The sequence below is a fragment of the Pseudophryne corroboree genome, chromosome 4 (assembly GCF_028390025.1).
Source record: "Pseudophryne corroboree isolate aPseCor3 chromosome 4, aPseCor3.hap2, whole genome shotgun sequence".
Lineage (NCBI taxonomy): Eukaryota > Metazoa > Chordata > Amphibia > Anura > Myobatrachidae > Pseudophryne > Pseudophryne corroboree.
The window spans coordinates 160192879-160208704 of record NC_086447.1 but is presented as its reverse complement, the minus strand read 5'-3'; the positions used below and the strand labels follow the sequence as shown (position 1 = coordinate 160208704).

The window sequence follows — 15826 nt, the reverse complement described above, 5'->3', positions numbered from 1 at the left end:
AGGATGGATGTAGGGAGCAGCGCGGGAGGATGGATGTAGGGAGCAGCGCAGGAGGATGGATGTAGGGAGCAGCGCAGGAGGATGGATGTAGGGAGCAGCGCAGGAGAGAGGATGTAGGTAGCAGCATGGGAGGGAGGATGTAGGGAGCAGGGAGGATGTAGGGAGCAGCGCGGGAGGGAGGATGTAGGGAGCAGCATGGGAGGGTGGGTGTAGAGAGCAGGGAGGATGTAGGGAGCAGCGCGGGAGGGAGGATGTAGGGAGCAGCACGGGAGGGTGGGTGTAGAGAGCAGAGAGGATGTAGGGAGCAGCGCGGGAGGGAGGATGTAGGGAGCAGCACGGGAGGGTGGGTGTAAGAGAGCAGGGAAGATGTAGGGAGCAGCGCGGGAGGGAGGATGTAGGGAGCAGCACGGGAGGGTGGGTGTAGAGAGCAGGGAGTATGTAGGGAGCAGCGCGGGAGGGAGGATGTAGGGAGCAGCATGGGAGGGTGAGTGTAGAGAGCAGGGAAGATGTAGGGAGCAGCGCGGGAGGGAGGATGTAGGGAGCAGCACGGGAGGGTGGGTGTAGAGAGCAGGGAAGATGTAGGAAGCAGCGCGGGATGGAGGATGTAGGGAGTAGCACGGGACGGTAGGTGTAAAGAGCAGAGAGGATGTAGGGAGCAGCGCGGGATGGAGGATGTAGGGAACAGCGCGGGAAGGTGGGTGTAGAGAGCAGGGAGGATGTAGGGAGCAGCGCAGGATGGAGGATGTAGGGAGCAGCGCGGGAGGGAGGATGTAGGGAACAGCGCGGGAGGGTGGGTGTAGAGAGCAGGGAGGATGTAGGGAGCAGCGCAGGATGGAGGATGTAGGGAGCAGCGCGGGACGGTAGGTGTAAAGAGCAGGGAGGATGTAGGGAGCAGCGCGGGACGGAGGATGTAGGGAACAGCGCGGGAAGGTGGGTGTAGTGAGCAGGGAAGATGTAGGAAGCAGCGCGGGACGGAGGATGTAGGGAGCAGCGTGGGAGGGTGGGTGTAGAGAGCAGGGAGGATGTAGGGAGCAGCGCGGGAGGATGGATGTAGGGAGCAGCGCGGGAGGGAAGATGTAGGGAGCAGCACGGGAGGGTGGGTGTAGAGAGCAGGGAGGATGTAGGGAGCAGCGCGGGAGGATGGATGTAGGGAGCAGCGCGGGAGGGTGGGTGTAGAGAGCAGGGAGGATGTAGGGAGCAGCGCGGGAGGGAGGATTTAGGGAGCAGCACGGAGGGTGGGTGTAAAGAGCAGGGAGGATGTAGGGAGCAGCGTGGGAGGGAGGATGTAGGGAGCAGCACGGGAGGGAGGATGTAAGGAGCAGTGAGGGAGGGTGGGTGTAGAGAGCAGGGAGGATTTAGGGAGCAGCGCGGGAGGGAGGATGTAAGGAGCAGTGAGGGAGGGTGGGTGTAGAGAGCAGGGAGGATGTAGGGAGCAGCGCGGGAGGGAGGATGTAGGGAGCAGCACGGGAGGGTGGGTGTAGAGAGCAGGGAGGATGTAGGGAGCAGCGCGGGAGGGAGGATGTAGGGAGCAGCATGGGAGGGTGAGTGTAGAGAGCAGGGAAGATGTAGGGAGCAGCGCGGGAGGGAGGATGTAGGGAGCAGTGAGGGAGGGTGGGTGTAGAGAGCAGGGAGGATGTAGGGAGCAGCGCGGGAGGGAGGATGTAAGGAGCAGTGAGGGAGGGTGGGTGTAGAGAGCAGGGAGGATGTAGGGAGCAGCGCGGGAGGGAGGATGTAGGGAGCAGCACGGGAGGGTGGGTGTAGAGAGCAGGGAGGATGTAGGGAGCAGCGCGGGAGGGAGGATGTAGGGAGCAGTGCGGGAGGGAGGATGTAAGGAGCAGTGAGGGAGGGTGGGTGAAGAGAGCAGGGAGGATGTAGGGAGCAGCCCGGGAGGGATGATGTAGGGAGCAACCCGGGAGGGAGGATGTAGGGAGCAGTGAGGGAGGGTGGGTTTAGGTAGCAATACTTACTATTAGACGGGCGGCCATGGACACACACTGACCGCATCAGCGGCATTTCAAATGTAGCGCTGCTGCGGTCGCTTCCCTGATTCACTGCCGGTCCGCCAGCTCCGATTGGCTGGCGGCCAGCGATATATTTGAAGTGCCGCCGGTGCGGTCAGTGTGTGTTCATGGCTGCCCGCCTAAACTTTACACATCCCGCTGCCACCTGGGCCGTACAGCCGGGCAGGACTGCACTATAGTGCTAAACTGTGCCCAGCAAAAGTACGCATGCGTGATGTAATCCTGGCATTTTTGGGCCAGAAACCCGTAATCCCGCCGATCCCAGATTTGGCCTGCCTAGTCAAGAACGCTTCTGGCCAAAGAGGAGCGGGCTCATAAGGAGACTGCACACGGGCCTCCTTCTCTCTTAAGACGCCCCTGGTTGCATATCAGTGATAAGACAGGTTTACTTTAGATAAAGAAACTAATCAAATGGTAATGGGGCGGGGCTAGACGAAAATGGCACAAAGACTAAACCTGCAATGCCGTGTGATCCCACTGTGCTCCATCTGTAATATTATGTGAGAGAGCAGGGCTGATATGATGCAGTCTGGAGCATCTATGTGAAATAGACAAGAGCTGGGAATCACTCCTGCTGTAGCTAACACTTGCCTAGAGCCATATAAGATTATGACCTGTGCCTGCATGATAATACAGAATATCAGGGATTACATAAAGCACATATAAAAATACTGTAGAATGTACATATTTCTTGCTGTTTATGTAAGTGTATCATAGTTATCATGGATGAGGGTTAGTAGAACATTTTCAGTAACAAACTTTGTGACATTTTTATCACTGGTGGCAGTGGGGCTATAAAATGTATAATTTCTCATTGGTGCATATTGGGATGAAAAGAAGGTTTCGGGCCATTTAACCAGAAGCCATTGCCATGGTAGCAGTTCCAAGGAGTAGATTATTTTGCAGTAGAGTGAAAGTTGTCACTATCACTTTACTGCTGGTTCTGACAGCACATATATCATACCTGGGACACAAAGAATATCACGCCTGCTGAGGAAAGGTCAGAAGATACCTCTCCCATGATGCTCGCCCATAGGGTTAGAGTGCCTGCTGCGGAAAGGTCAGACGATACTTCTCCCATGATGCTCGCCCATAGGGTTAGAGTGCCTGCTGAGGAAAGGTCAAATGATACCTCTCCCATGATGCTGACCCATAGGGTTAGAGTGGCTTTTGGGGCCACTCTCTGGAAAGCTAAACTTCAAACCGCATTTCCTATTGAGGATAATGGGGACTTTGGTCTGCAGAGTTAGTTTGATGATATCTCCTGTGTTTGACATTTGTTATATATGCAGCATATTGAATTCATAATTTTGGGGGGAAATTACAGGCAATACATACGAAATGCCAGTGGGCAGGATGCTGGCAGTCACATGACCGACCACGGCATCCTGTCACTGAAGATGCCAACATCGGTGCATGTAAGTATTTATACCCCCCCTCATCCTCCATCACCTACCGTAACCCTTGGAGGGAGGCATCTAGGGATAACCCTCTGGTGGTGTTGGCCACAGATAGACCTCAGGGGTGGCAACTAGGGCTAACCCCCTCCCCCCTAGTGCCTAACCATAACCCCCTCTTGATTTAACTCTAAGCCTGAACCCTGTTACTCACCTTTGGGATGCTATCAGTGGTCCGTCGCCGGTCTCCGGAGTGTTGTTGGGATTTCGGCGTTGGTCACATGACCGCTGGCATCCCAATTACATATATAGCGCCCCTAGACTAGGAAAATGGTGGCGTTTGATTAGAAACAAAAAACTGTAGCTGCAAAAACTCAAATAGCAAATTACAACCAACTGGAAAACAGCCTAGACAAGATAGATCACCAATCCATGTCTGTCCTGTGCTATACCTTACACACCCATGTCTTCAGCTGCTCCCAGCCCTCTTACCACCCCCCGCTCCCCCCGCCTCTTTTTCTTCCATGTGCTTCACAGCAATTGATCAATACTGTAAAACTATATAATGCTCAAAACTGCATTACCATTCCAACCTAGTGAAGAAGAGAAGTGTCAACAAGTCAAGGATCACCAGTTAATTGACCTGTACAGGACCTGAAAGCGAAGACACATCATTTCTCTTACCTGCTGACTGTCCCCCCCCCCCACCCACCCCTTACCTACTGTACTCCCGAAACTGTAATAGCTTCTCAGGTTTCTATATTAACCCTGACACTTTCCAGTTATGATTATAATTCTCTTATTATATCACCCAGTGCAAGATCTACTGGGAATCTGTCCCATTAAGATAGTATACATAAGATGCTTTTATCTACCTAGAATCACTTGATTGCTTACATTTGCTTTCTCCTTATGCACTGCAGAAGCAGCATCAGAGAGACAAATGACAGCATCTTCAGTGCAATCTAAGATGTAGGACTCCACGTGGAGATTAAAATATCACATTTCCCGTCGCAGTGAAATGCATTATTCACATTATGCACAAACGTAACAATATATGGTGCACAACAGTAGTGTAGTGTTGCTATAATTCCCGTGACAGCTTTTTAAGGTTCCAACTAATAATCCTCACTGACAATAAAGCAACAGTGGCACATGCAGGCAATATTCAAGATAATGCGGGAGCTGCAGCATAACAATAATGTGTTTCTTTCAGGACATTTAAAAGGGTAATCTACAGTATATCATATGTACTATAGTTTTGCACCCAGGTACATTGTAAACTGGTGTATCTGTGATAGAGGATTCAGTATGAAATACCGCTGACCGAGATGCCGGCTGTCAATATACCGACAGCGACATCCCAGTCAGTAGTATGCCGGCAGCGGGGTGAGCGATAGTAAGGATATATTCTCATTCTGTGGGTTTCGTGGATCCCGAGCGGCGGTATCTTAACCACTTCCCGTGATAGACTACAGTATATTGGAGCAGTGCCCCTAGTGGTGAAATGGTCATAGAACAGGCTATTTACATAGTAACATAGTAACTAAGGTTGAAAAAAGACAATTGTCCATCGAGTTCAACCAATTTGATTAACTCTAATGCGTGACTACGCACCATAACCCTGAATATTTTTATCCAATAAGAATTTATCTAACCCATTCTTAAAGGTGTTGACTGTGTCGGCCATTACTACTCTCTCAGGCAGGGAATTCCAAACACGTATTGTCCTTACTGTGAAAAAACCTTTTCGCCTCAATGTGCGGAAACTCCTCTCCTCTAACCTAAGTGACTTTACCATGTAATAAGTAGAAACCTAGGCACTTTTCATACATACGGGCGCTATACTTATTAAGCCTGAAGAGCGCTATAAATGTTTTTACATGTAATGTGCTTTTAAAGGATAATGTAGAGTCGTACGCATTTTGTGCCAAATACGGCAAAGTAAATTGCACCCGCACCCCATTCTTCCAAGAAGGCGCATTTTTATCAGCTTGCCCAGCAAGGGGCTTATTTAGGTGTTGTGGGTTTATTAACATATAAATAAAATTAAATCAGGATGCACATAAAAAATAAAAGTACCTAATTTACGGCCTAATTCAGGAGTGATTGCAAAAGCAACATTTTTCTCTAATGGGCAAAACCATGTGCACTGCAGGTGGGGCAGATATAACATGTGCAGAGAGAGTAAGATTGGGGTGGGTTATATCATACCTCCCAACATGACCCTCTCCAGGAGGGACAGAATGCTCTGCTACTGGACTTCCTTCTTACTATATGATTGCCATCACCTGTAGTGAAACACCTTTCTAATCCACTAACATGTTCAACACAGGTGCCGGCAATTATAAATTAAGAGAAAAGTCCAGAAGCAGAGCATTGTGTCCCTCCTTGAGAGGGTCATGGGGGTCATTCCGAGTTGTTCGCTCGCAAGCTGCTTTTAGCAGCTTTGCACACGCTAAGCCGCCGCCTACTGGGAGTGAATCTTAGCTTATCAAAATTGCGAACAAAAGATTAGCAGAATTGCGAATAGACACTTCTTAGCAGTTTCTGAGTAGCTTCAGACTTACTCGGCATCTGCGATCAGTTCAGTGCTTGTCGTTCCTGGTTTGACGTGACAAACACACCCAGCGTTCGCCCAGACACTCCTCCGTTTCTCCAGCCACTCCCGCGTTTTTCCCAGAAACGGCAGCGTTTTTTCACACAAACCCATAAAACGGCCAGTTTCCGCCCAGAAACACCCACTTCCTGTCAATCACACTCCGATCAGCAGAACGAAGAAAAAACCTTGTAATGCCGTGAGTAAAATTCCTAACTGCATAGCAAATTTACTTGGCACAGTCGCACTGCGGACATTGCGCATGCGCATTAGCGACTAATCGCTCCGTTGCGAGAAAAAAATAACGAGCGAACAACTCGGAATGACCCCCTATGTTGGGAGGTATGGTTATATTGTTTCTCTGCAGGGTAAATAAGATGGGCCAAGTGGTTCTTATCTGCCGTCAAATTCTATGTTTCTATGTTAAATACTGGCTGCTTTATTTTTACACTGCAATTTAGATTTCAGTTTGAACACACTGCACCCAAATCTAACTCTCTCTGCACATGTTATATCTACCCCCCTGCAGTGCACATGGTTTTGCCCATTAGAGAAAGATTTTGCTTTTGCGATCAAGCCTGAATAAGGTCCTAAGTTCAATTAAGGGGATGCGGTCAACATCCCGCCGGACGGAATCCCGGCAGTCGAAATAGCGACGCCGGAACCCCGACCGACACAATCCCGACATATTCTCCCCATAGAGGGAGAATAATTTAGTGTGCCGAGCGTAGCGAGGCACCGTGCCTGAGCCCGAGCGCCACCCCTATCGGGATTGTGTGGTCGGGATTCCGGCGTCGGTATTTCGACTGCCGGGATCCCGTCCAGCAGGATTTAGTACTGAACCCCAATTAAGTACAAATACATGTCTTTTCCGCTAAAAGATCAAATGGGAATCTGCTTTCATGCTGATGATGAATTAAAAATATTAATGAAATAATGTGGACAGACTGCAGCAACCACTTGAATAAACGTAATAGTATCAGTGGGAGGGATCAAGATGCACTTAGCCAATCAGAAGTGGCTACAGATCATCTTGAGTATTCAGCGCCATGCATTGAGCACCTGCAAGCTATATGCTTCCTGACCGTCGCCTATCCCGGCAAAGAGAACATAGGCATATCCATCTTTACTGTGGTCTGCATGTGGACTCATTGGCATGAAAACACAATTACTGTACTCGGCCAACACCTGCACACCTTTCCCTGTTCTGCCTTTCTACGCATCAGCAGGCCTAAACGCAAATCTGACCTAGTCTGCCTAGCCAAACATGAATAAGATTTTGCTTTGCAGAAATGCACAGTACACACAAACACCATTTGCACCAAAATAACGTACTTTTGCGCAACACTACATGTGCCCCTTAATGTGCTATACAGTCAACTAGTTATCATTCAGAACATGGACATTAGGTCGACAGGCAATATGTAGACATACACTTAGGTGGACATGGTTAAAATGTCGACATGGTCAGAATGGCGACATTTAACATATCGACACCAGAATGTCAACATATGTTGTTGTTTTTTTATTTTTTGTTGTTGCAGCTGCGTATCTAGAGAGGAGGGGACCCGTGTGCAGACTGTGTGTGGGCCCCTTCCTCTCCTGTAGCCGTCACCGCCGCTGTCCACGCTGAGACTCTGGCACAGTGCCAGAGTCTACAGCGCATGTGCAGGACTCCGAAAAATGGACGCCGTGCCATTTTTCCGGAGTCCTGCGCATGTGCTGTAGACTCTGGCACTGCACCAGAGTCTCTAGCGCTCAGTGCGTTAGCAGCGGTGGTGACGGCTACAGGAGAGGAGGGGGCCCACACACCTCACCGATGGACGCTGGAAAGGTAAGTATAGAAGAAATGGGTGCAGTGTGTGCGGTGTGGGCCCCCTCTGGACTCAGGGGCCCGTGTGCACCGCACACACTGCACCCATTATAGATACGCCAGTGTGTTGTTGCTTTTTTGTTGTTGTTGTTGTTGTTGTAGGATTAGGGTTAGGGTTAGGCTTAGGGCTAGGTTTAGGTTAAAATAAGCAAAAAATGGCGACATTCTGACCTGTTGACATTCTGATTGTCGACTAGTCATACCACACCTCTTAATGTTGCCCTTACTTTCAACTTGATATACTGTATGTGAATGTTTCTTCCACAGCTCTGTACACATGTACAGTAGAGGTGTTAGAGAGATTGGAAATTGGAGTAGTGTAAGATTTGTATTGTGACGCCATGACTGCTGATCATGTATAAATAACCAATAGCTTTCCACACTCACATACACTAATAGGGGAGCTGGGATCTATTACACTTTCCCCATTTATGTTATACCCAGATTTGATTGAATAGTTCTATTACCAACAATATACACTACCAACAAGGACCGGATTACAGCCACCCTTACCTATAGGAAATGAGGAGTCAGGGCTGTGCCTAGACTGAGTGCTGCCTCTCACATGCGTCATACACACTAGTACCATTAGCTGTAGCATGTGAGTTATGTGCTGGTGACAAGTGATCACTGTTATTAGAAACATTATTAGAGCCGAGGACAAAAAAACACAAATGTAAATTTAGCCTCAAGAAAATGGACAACTTTAACTGATGGCCTTTATTGTGCTAAAAGCAAACCTTACTGCTAGGTATATATAATCACAGTCACTATGTTACAGTATCTTGAAATGGTACTGTACAATAATGAAACAGACTTAGTGTATTTTTTTAAAGTTGCTTCTCAGTTTATTACCTTGTTTTTTTGTATTTTACCAAGATAAGTAAAATGCATGCAGACTTCCTCTTTGATGCCCACCTCTCAGCTGAGAATCACTGCAAAACAGTCCTATACCCAGTGGCGGATCTTGATTCTGTTGGACCCCAGCTGAAGTTAGACCCATATCACGAACTGGCTGCAGCATTCTTCTGCCTGGAATTTGTTTTCATACAAAGAGGAGCCGCTGACCGGTGCCTGCAAACGGCACGTAGAGGTGGATACTCGTGGAGCATCGCGACTGAGCAGGTTAAATCACAGCGGGCGCCATTGCAGGTGCCTTTTTTTCCCGCAGCTCCAAGCCACTGCGGTGGTCGTCGGGATGCATTTGTGCTGATACCACTTGCTCACATCTCACGTAAAGTTTCCGGTTACAAAAAGCTCATATCCATTCTATTGTTACATGTTGGATCTTCACATCATAAAGATCTTTGATACAAAGTGACTATCCATTGGGAACAATTAATATATGGGTCTTACCAGCAGCCACACTTGATTCAAAACATTTTTTGACCTCATTAAGCCATATAGCTATAGAGCTTGTTTTTTTACACGTCTGTGCACAGAGTATGCTTAAGTCCACCTCCATGTATTAGAAAGTATACATATTTGTTATTATTTTTTGATGTTTTAAAGACCGGTCTTGTTTTATTATATGATAATTTATACAATAGTAAATATATTTTGAATTTATCAGGAGTTTGTCATTCTTGTCAGCCATATCTTGTAATTATATAACTATAGCGCAAGAGTTTTTTCAAATTGGAGTTTTGTGGTTAATTGCACTTGGGTGGTCCAGTGTAATTTATTTGACCTGTGAACCCCAGGTCATTAACTTTTTGCAGCTGAGTTTTACTATATTCAAAATGTTTTTTAACAGAAAATACTATTAGCGCCCGATATAAAGAGGTTTTCCAGTGGCGGATCTTGCCACGGGCAAGCAGGACTTTTGCCCGGGGCGCCGCCTTCCGGAGGGCGCTGGCGCCATCCGGAGGGCGCCGCACCGTGGCAAGATCCGCCACTGCTGCCCGCTGTGTCCCTGTCCGCCTCCGCTGCCGTCCCCGTCCCGATCCCCGTCCCCGTCCGCCTCCTGAAGGGAACTAGACGCTATGCGTCTAGTTTCCTTTCCTGGAGAGTAACTTTGCTGAGCGGTGCGCGATGACGTCATCGCGCACCGCACAGCAAAGGTCCTCTCTACGAAGGGAACTAGACTCATAGCGTCTAGTTTCCCTTCGTGGAGAGGACCTTTTGCTGTGCGGTGCGCGATGACGTCATCGCGCACCGCTCAGCATTCAAGCGGCGCTTTTAATGTACAGGGGGCGTAATTGACCACGCCCCCTGTATTAGGCCACGCCCCATTTCCTGCCCGGGGCGCTCTGCGCCCTTGAACCGGCCCTGCCTATACCATATCTTAAATGCTTACTGTGGGAGTACCATCAACTGCCGGGTGAATAAGAACTTCCGCTCAAAAGCTGAAGTGTTCCAACAATTTTGGCCTAATATAGAATATCAAGCCAGCTTGAAAACAAATCACATTTCTTCTTTAAGGCGATACACATTGTACTCTGTACAGTCCTCCGCTTTTATATATACCTAACAATGGGGCAGATGTATTAACCTGGAGAAGGCATAAGGAAGTGATAAACCAGTGATATGTGCAAGGTGATAAAGGCACCAGCCAATCAGATCCTAACTGTTAATTTACATATTGGAGCTGATTGGCTGGTGGCTTTATCACCTTGCACATATCACTGGTTTATCACTTCCTTATGCCTTCTCCAGGTTAATACATCTGCCCCGTATACTTGCCTACCTGACCCTCTCCATGAGGGAGAAAATGTTCTGTTCCTGGACTTTTTTGGTAATGTATGATTGCCATCACCTGTGGTGAGCTAGTTAATTGATAAAAAAGGTGTTTCACCACAGGTGATGGCAATCATACATTACCAGGAAAGTCCAGGAACAGAGCATTGGAGAGGGTCAGGTAGGCAAGTATGTAACAGACATTAAACTTGCACACACCTGTACATGGTGAGTGGTGATTCCTGATGTCTCCAAACCACAAACAGACGTAATTCACACACCATCAAAACGGAAGCTAGTTTAGTGACTGATATTTTGGGCACCACGCCCCTCCCCCCCACATTTCATTCCCCAGACCCTGACATGGCCATTAATATTGCCCAATTATCACCTTCATTTGCATTCACTTGGAGGTGTGCTGATTATGTACTGTTTATTAATTACAAGTATAGAAGATCAGTACCAGACCAACCAAACCTGTATAAGCAGCTGTATAATTTTATGTCATGTTATTTCTTAATAACAAATATCTGAGAGTTGTGAGTGTGACACTCATCTGTTTGTACAGCAGCGAGAATGTTTTTTATATTAAATCCACAGAATTATATAATGTTCAAACTATCCCTCCATGACTCCAAACCCCTTCATGAGACCAAACTGAATAACACAAAAAGTGTTTATTCATTTCTGCACAGAAGTGTGGTGAGCTCTTTGCTCCTGCATTTCTGTGTAGTTGACACATAAGGAAAAGTTCATATGGTGCTATTGCAAGTGCTTCCTATCATTGCATACCTCCCAACATGACCCTCTCCAGGAGGGACAGAATGTTCTGCTCCTGGGCTTCCCTCTTAATTTAAGATTGTCATCACCTGTGCTGAAACACCTTTCTCCTCAATTAACTAGTTCTACACAGGTGATGGCAATCATAAATTAAGAGGGAAGTCCTGGAACAGTGTATTGTATCCCTCCTGGAGAGGGTTATGTTGGGACGTATGTCATTGTGTTAATACATTGCACCCTTTATACTAGTGTGATTTATAGAACCTTCCATCCTGTGTGTAGGAGCAGTTATGTAAATTCTCATTTGTCATTTTGTCTACCAATCTGCTTTTTTTGGCCAATGTGTGCCTTTATTTATGTATAGATGTGGCAGTTTATTATTGTATGTATGCTGTTTACTATAGGATGTTGTTTATGTTAGATGATCATTTATTTCACTATGTTACTGTAGTTTCTGTATATCGGTGTCACGGGCAGCGTGCTCTGAAATAAGTGTTTCCAGCAAAGTCTATCAGTTGAGATCAGCCTATTACTTGTATCAGTGTTTGTATCAGTGTATAACTGGATATGTCCTGAGGTTACAGGACATTACAGATCGGTAGCTACACATGGCAGAGGGACCATTAACTCTCTCCTGCCATTACCCTGCCTGGCACCAGTGATTTCTGCTCACAACACCCTTCCTTGTTACGTGGTTCATTAGGCTTCAGCACTGGAAAACTGTAACACAGAACATTACCTATGAGTGGAAACAAATTGCTAATTAGAGACAAATGATGTCTACTTCCAACAATGGAAATAATAAAAAACAGACCTATAAAAAACACATTGTAATTATATGCTGTAGGCGTTCATTGTATACATGGTATTTATACTACTGTATACACCGCTATACACGTGCTCACTGCAAAATGTGATAAACACTTCCAGTGTCTTCAGAAACCATACAGGACACATATACTATGCAGAACGCCAACCAGCGGATAAAGAGGAGCATTTATCATCACCATTAACCCTTTCATCCCTCTCTGTATATTTCCCATATAGTGGATGTGGTTCTGTTACATGGAAAATGAAATGGTCATTCATTAGTGGGTCTACATCATTAGAGTTGGTGGGGAATCGACTAATATACTTAATTCAGTGGGATCCTTATTTATATTCAGGGATCCTTATTTCTATTCAGTAGAAACAATAAATCATTGGAGAATTTCAATTACCTCAGGCCACAAAATCACTGTCTGCTCAAGAACATCCACTCATATATTTATTAACATTTACTTATATAGCACTAGCATATTCCGCTGCATTTTACAATTGGGAATAAGAAAGTAATACAACAAGACTGGGTAATAACAGACAGACAGAGAGGTAATACGGGCCCTGCTCGCAAGCTTACACTCTATAGTTGTAACCAACTCAAAAATGACACATTTATGTGTATCATACATGTAAGTAAATACACACTCAGCACATGGAGCAGCCTTCCAGTGACATAGAGACAGCAGCCGCTTCCCGGACCTTCTTACAGACAGTTCAATAGTCTGTCAGATAAATGGCAATGCCCTCACTCCCACCGATATGTGTCTCCTCTCCCTGTCTCCAGCCAGTCACACACAGTACTTATCAATAATACATTAAACAAGGGGACAGTAAAACAGCGCTCTCTATTCTTCCACGTGAAACCATATGAAAGCAGCTGCAGTAACGTGGTACAATGAATGACAGTCTCACACATCTTCCAGCAGCAGGCTGGGTCTGATAACAGAACCGAGTGTATAAAACACATATTACATACATTACATGCAAAACAGGAATAATCAAATGAATATTCATGTTACTTATACTGCACAAACATCTGGTGCAATACAACATAGTCAGCTATCTGGGTCCATCACCCTACTGGGCGTAGTGGAACGGTAGGGGGTACCTCCAGCCACAGGCTAGTGAAACTTTCAAATATTTATTTATGCCAAATATATTGTGCGCGTTGTATATGCTGCCTGTAGCTGAGAGAGGCGGCGTTATTCATTAACAGTAACATAACTTTACATTACTTTTATTTTCCTAAAGTACATTAAAATTAGTTTAACAGTTAATAGTTACACAGCCATACATTCATAAATATATTCAATAGTCTGCATGTAGATAGATAGATAGATAGATAGATAGATAGATAGATAGATAGATAAGAGCCAGCATGTGAATGCAGGTGTACAAGATTTAATTCTATGCTACACCCATAAGCTGGTACCCAGTGATGAATGATAAGGTATGTTAGAGCCCCCTACCTTCATTTGATGGGTATGTCCTCAGAGCCTGGGTATAAAATAGGGTACAGAGAGTGACCAGGGCAGTATAAATCCACCAGAAAGACATATCGAGGCTATGTGCAGAACAAGCAAAGTTACAGAGCTATAGAAAGAGAGAGAGGGAGAGAGAGAGGGAGGAGGGATAAGATACAGAGCAGTAAGGAGGGCAGGCTTCAAAGTACAGCTTGGATGGGAATTCTGTTCCCATAGCCCCTCCCTGTGTATTATCCTCCTATTGTAGAAAGGCTGCTTGTGTTTTACGGCTGAGCAGAGAGAGTCGGTGTGAAGAATCCTTCAATGGAGCTCAGATACTGTGTATCGCTACAAGGAAAACTCTGCTAATTATGAATAATGTATGGACCTTATCTAGACCACCCAGTTTCACACACGTCTTCTGACTGGGTGTCTGCTGCATACTATAGAATTACCCAGCCATTCGATGTGTGACTAGGTGCATACAGTATTTTGCATTTGCATTGTGTGTGGCATTAATAATGATCTGCAGTGTTGTGTTTGTATAAAGCTCTACTATATTGGAAACACAGTGCTGATTACTGCATATTGGTGAGTATGGCTGCATAATTCCTGCTCCTCGCCAGCCCACACACTACATGACTGTCAGATACCATCAAGTGCAGGCAGCAATGCTCCTTCATTCTGTCTATGCACTGCCAATGCAGCATTCTAGGGACACACCTGGTAGAAGCAAAGACATTGCCTCTAAAGTCCATCTTCCATCTATACTGATCGCCACGTGCAATCCTGCATCTTGTAAAACATGTTATCCATGGGCTCAGATGTGACATCTTCTGACAGATTTAGAGTTGGATGAGGAGGTGCTTTCTAGCTAAACTCTATTAGTGTATTGCATGCAAAAGCAGTCAGTATTTCCCCTACATATAAAATATGTAGTGTATCTGCACCGTTGCATCACAACATGGCTTGTCAGCCAGTTTCCTGAATTAACTCTTAACCCTATGCAAGGCCCTAAATACCCTAATGAAGCACTATACTATAGATTTTCCCATTTTGAAGAGGGCAGGCCCGGGCAGCTATTTTGTTTGCTGGCTAATATTCATGAGAATGCAGCCAATCAATTGTCTTTGGGTCTCGTGCCTCAGTCAGATCCCTAGTCCCTAGGGAGTCCTGTCATACCAAGCCAATATAACGTCCATGGCATAGATCTCACTCCAGACTCCGCCATTCCTTGAACAACTTGACATAATTACCAGGTTCATTAAGTAGGGTGGATCATAACGTCATGTCATGGTCACAGGTGTGGTGTACTGCCTGTGGTGGACGTGCTTAGCCGGCCAGATCACATCTTGAATGTCTTGAACGTCTGTCATGCCATTATCAAAGGCAGTAGATCAAACCTAAACCTGTCTCCGTGACATGACGTTATCACTGTACACCTCGACAAGTTGCCAATGAATTTCGGCTGCTGAGTTTGGCGCAGTCTAATGGCCGTAAGAGGAAGCAGTGGTCTGCTGGCGGGAAATGAATATGAAATATAGAACATTACACATGTGAGCAGTCTGTTATCTCTCTTATTGAATTACCCTCATATACATGTGTATATATATATATATATATATATATATCTATCAGCCCTCATCGTTGCCGCGATGCGCATACACTCGCTTATGCGTCGCGGCAACGACTTAGTGCACCCAGGTGCGAACAGTTGAACCCACGATTGCAAAATGTATTTAACTGTGGATTGCGTGTGGGACTTCGCACGTACCAACGAACATGTGCACACATCCCGGCAAGCCAGTCGCATCCGTGAATAGTCGGCCTGGCTACATCTGAATATATAACATTTCTCCCCTGATTCATAAACAAGCACACCAGCTCCTGTGCCAGTGTAGCTGCAATCTAATCTTTCAACAGTGCATCTTTGTTTAGGGGGAGGAAACCAGAGCACATGGAAGAAACCCAGACAAACAAAGGGAGAACATGCAAACTACTGTACATATAACTATAGCAACGCAACCTAAATCCTAACCGAGCCATCAGCAATAATAGACACAATGCAGATAACTGCATGCTAAACTGCAAGCTAAACTGAACTTGTGCTGCTCACCTAGAAGGAATCAACATGTGTAATACTAGCTGGACAGCTCCTACAGGCTGCTATCTCTCCAGTCTGAGATTGATCC

The 15826-nt window shown here is 46.2% G+C and overlaps 1 protein-coding gene across 2 annotated transcripts in view; it reads right to left on the bottom strand.

Moving 5' to 3' along the window:
• The window catches only part of LOC134909087 (ephrin type-A receptor 3-like), a 317153-nt gene extending 303248 nt beyond the window's left edge, over positions 1–13905 (bottom strand). For both annotated transcript variants that reach the window (XM_063915519.1, XM_063915520.1), the window contains exon 1: positions 13641–13905. In XM_063915519.1, coding sequence (XP_063771589.1) covers positions 13641–13728 — 88 coding nt within the window. In that variant the 5' untranslated portion in view covers positions 13729–13905. The remainder of the gene's footprint in view (positions 1–13640) is intronic.
• Between the last annotated feature and the right edge of the window lie 1921 nt (positions 13906–15826).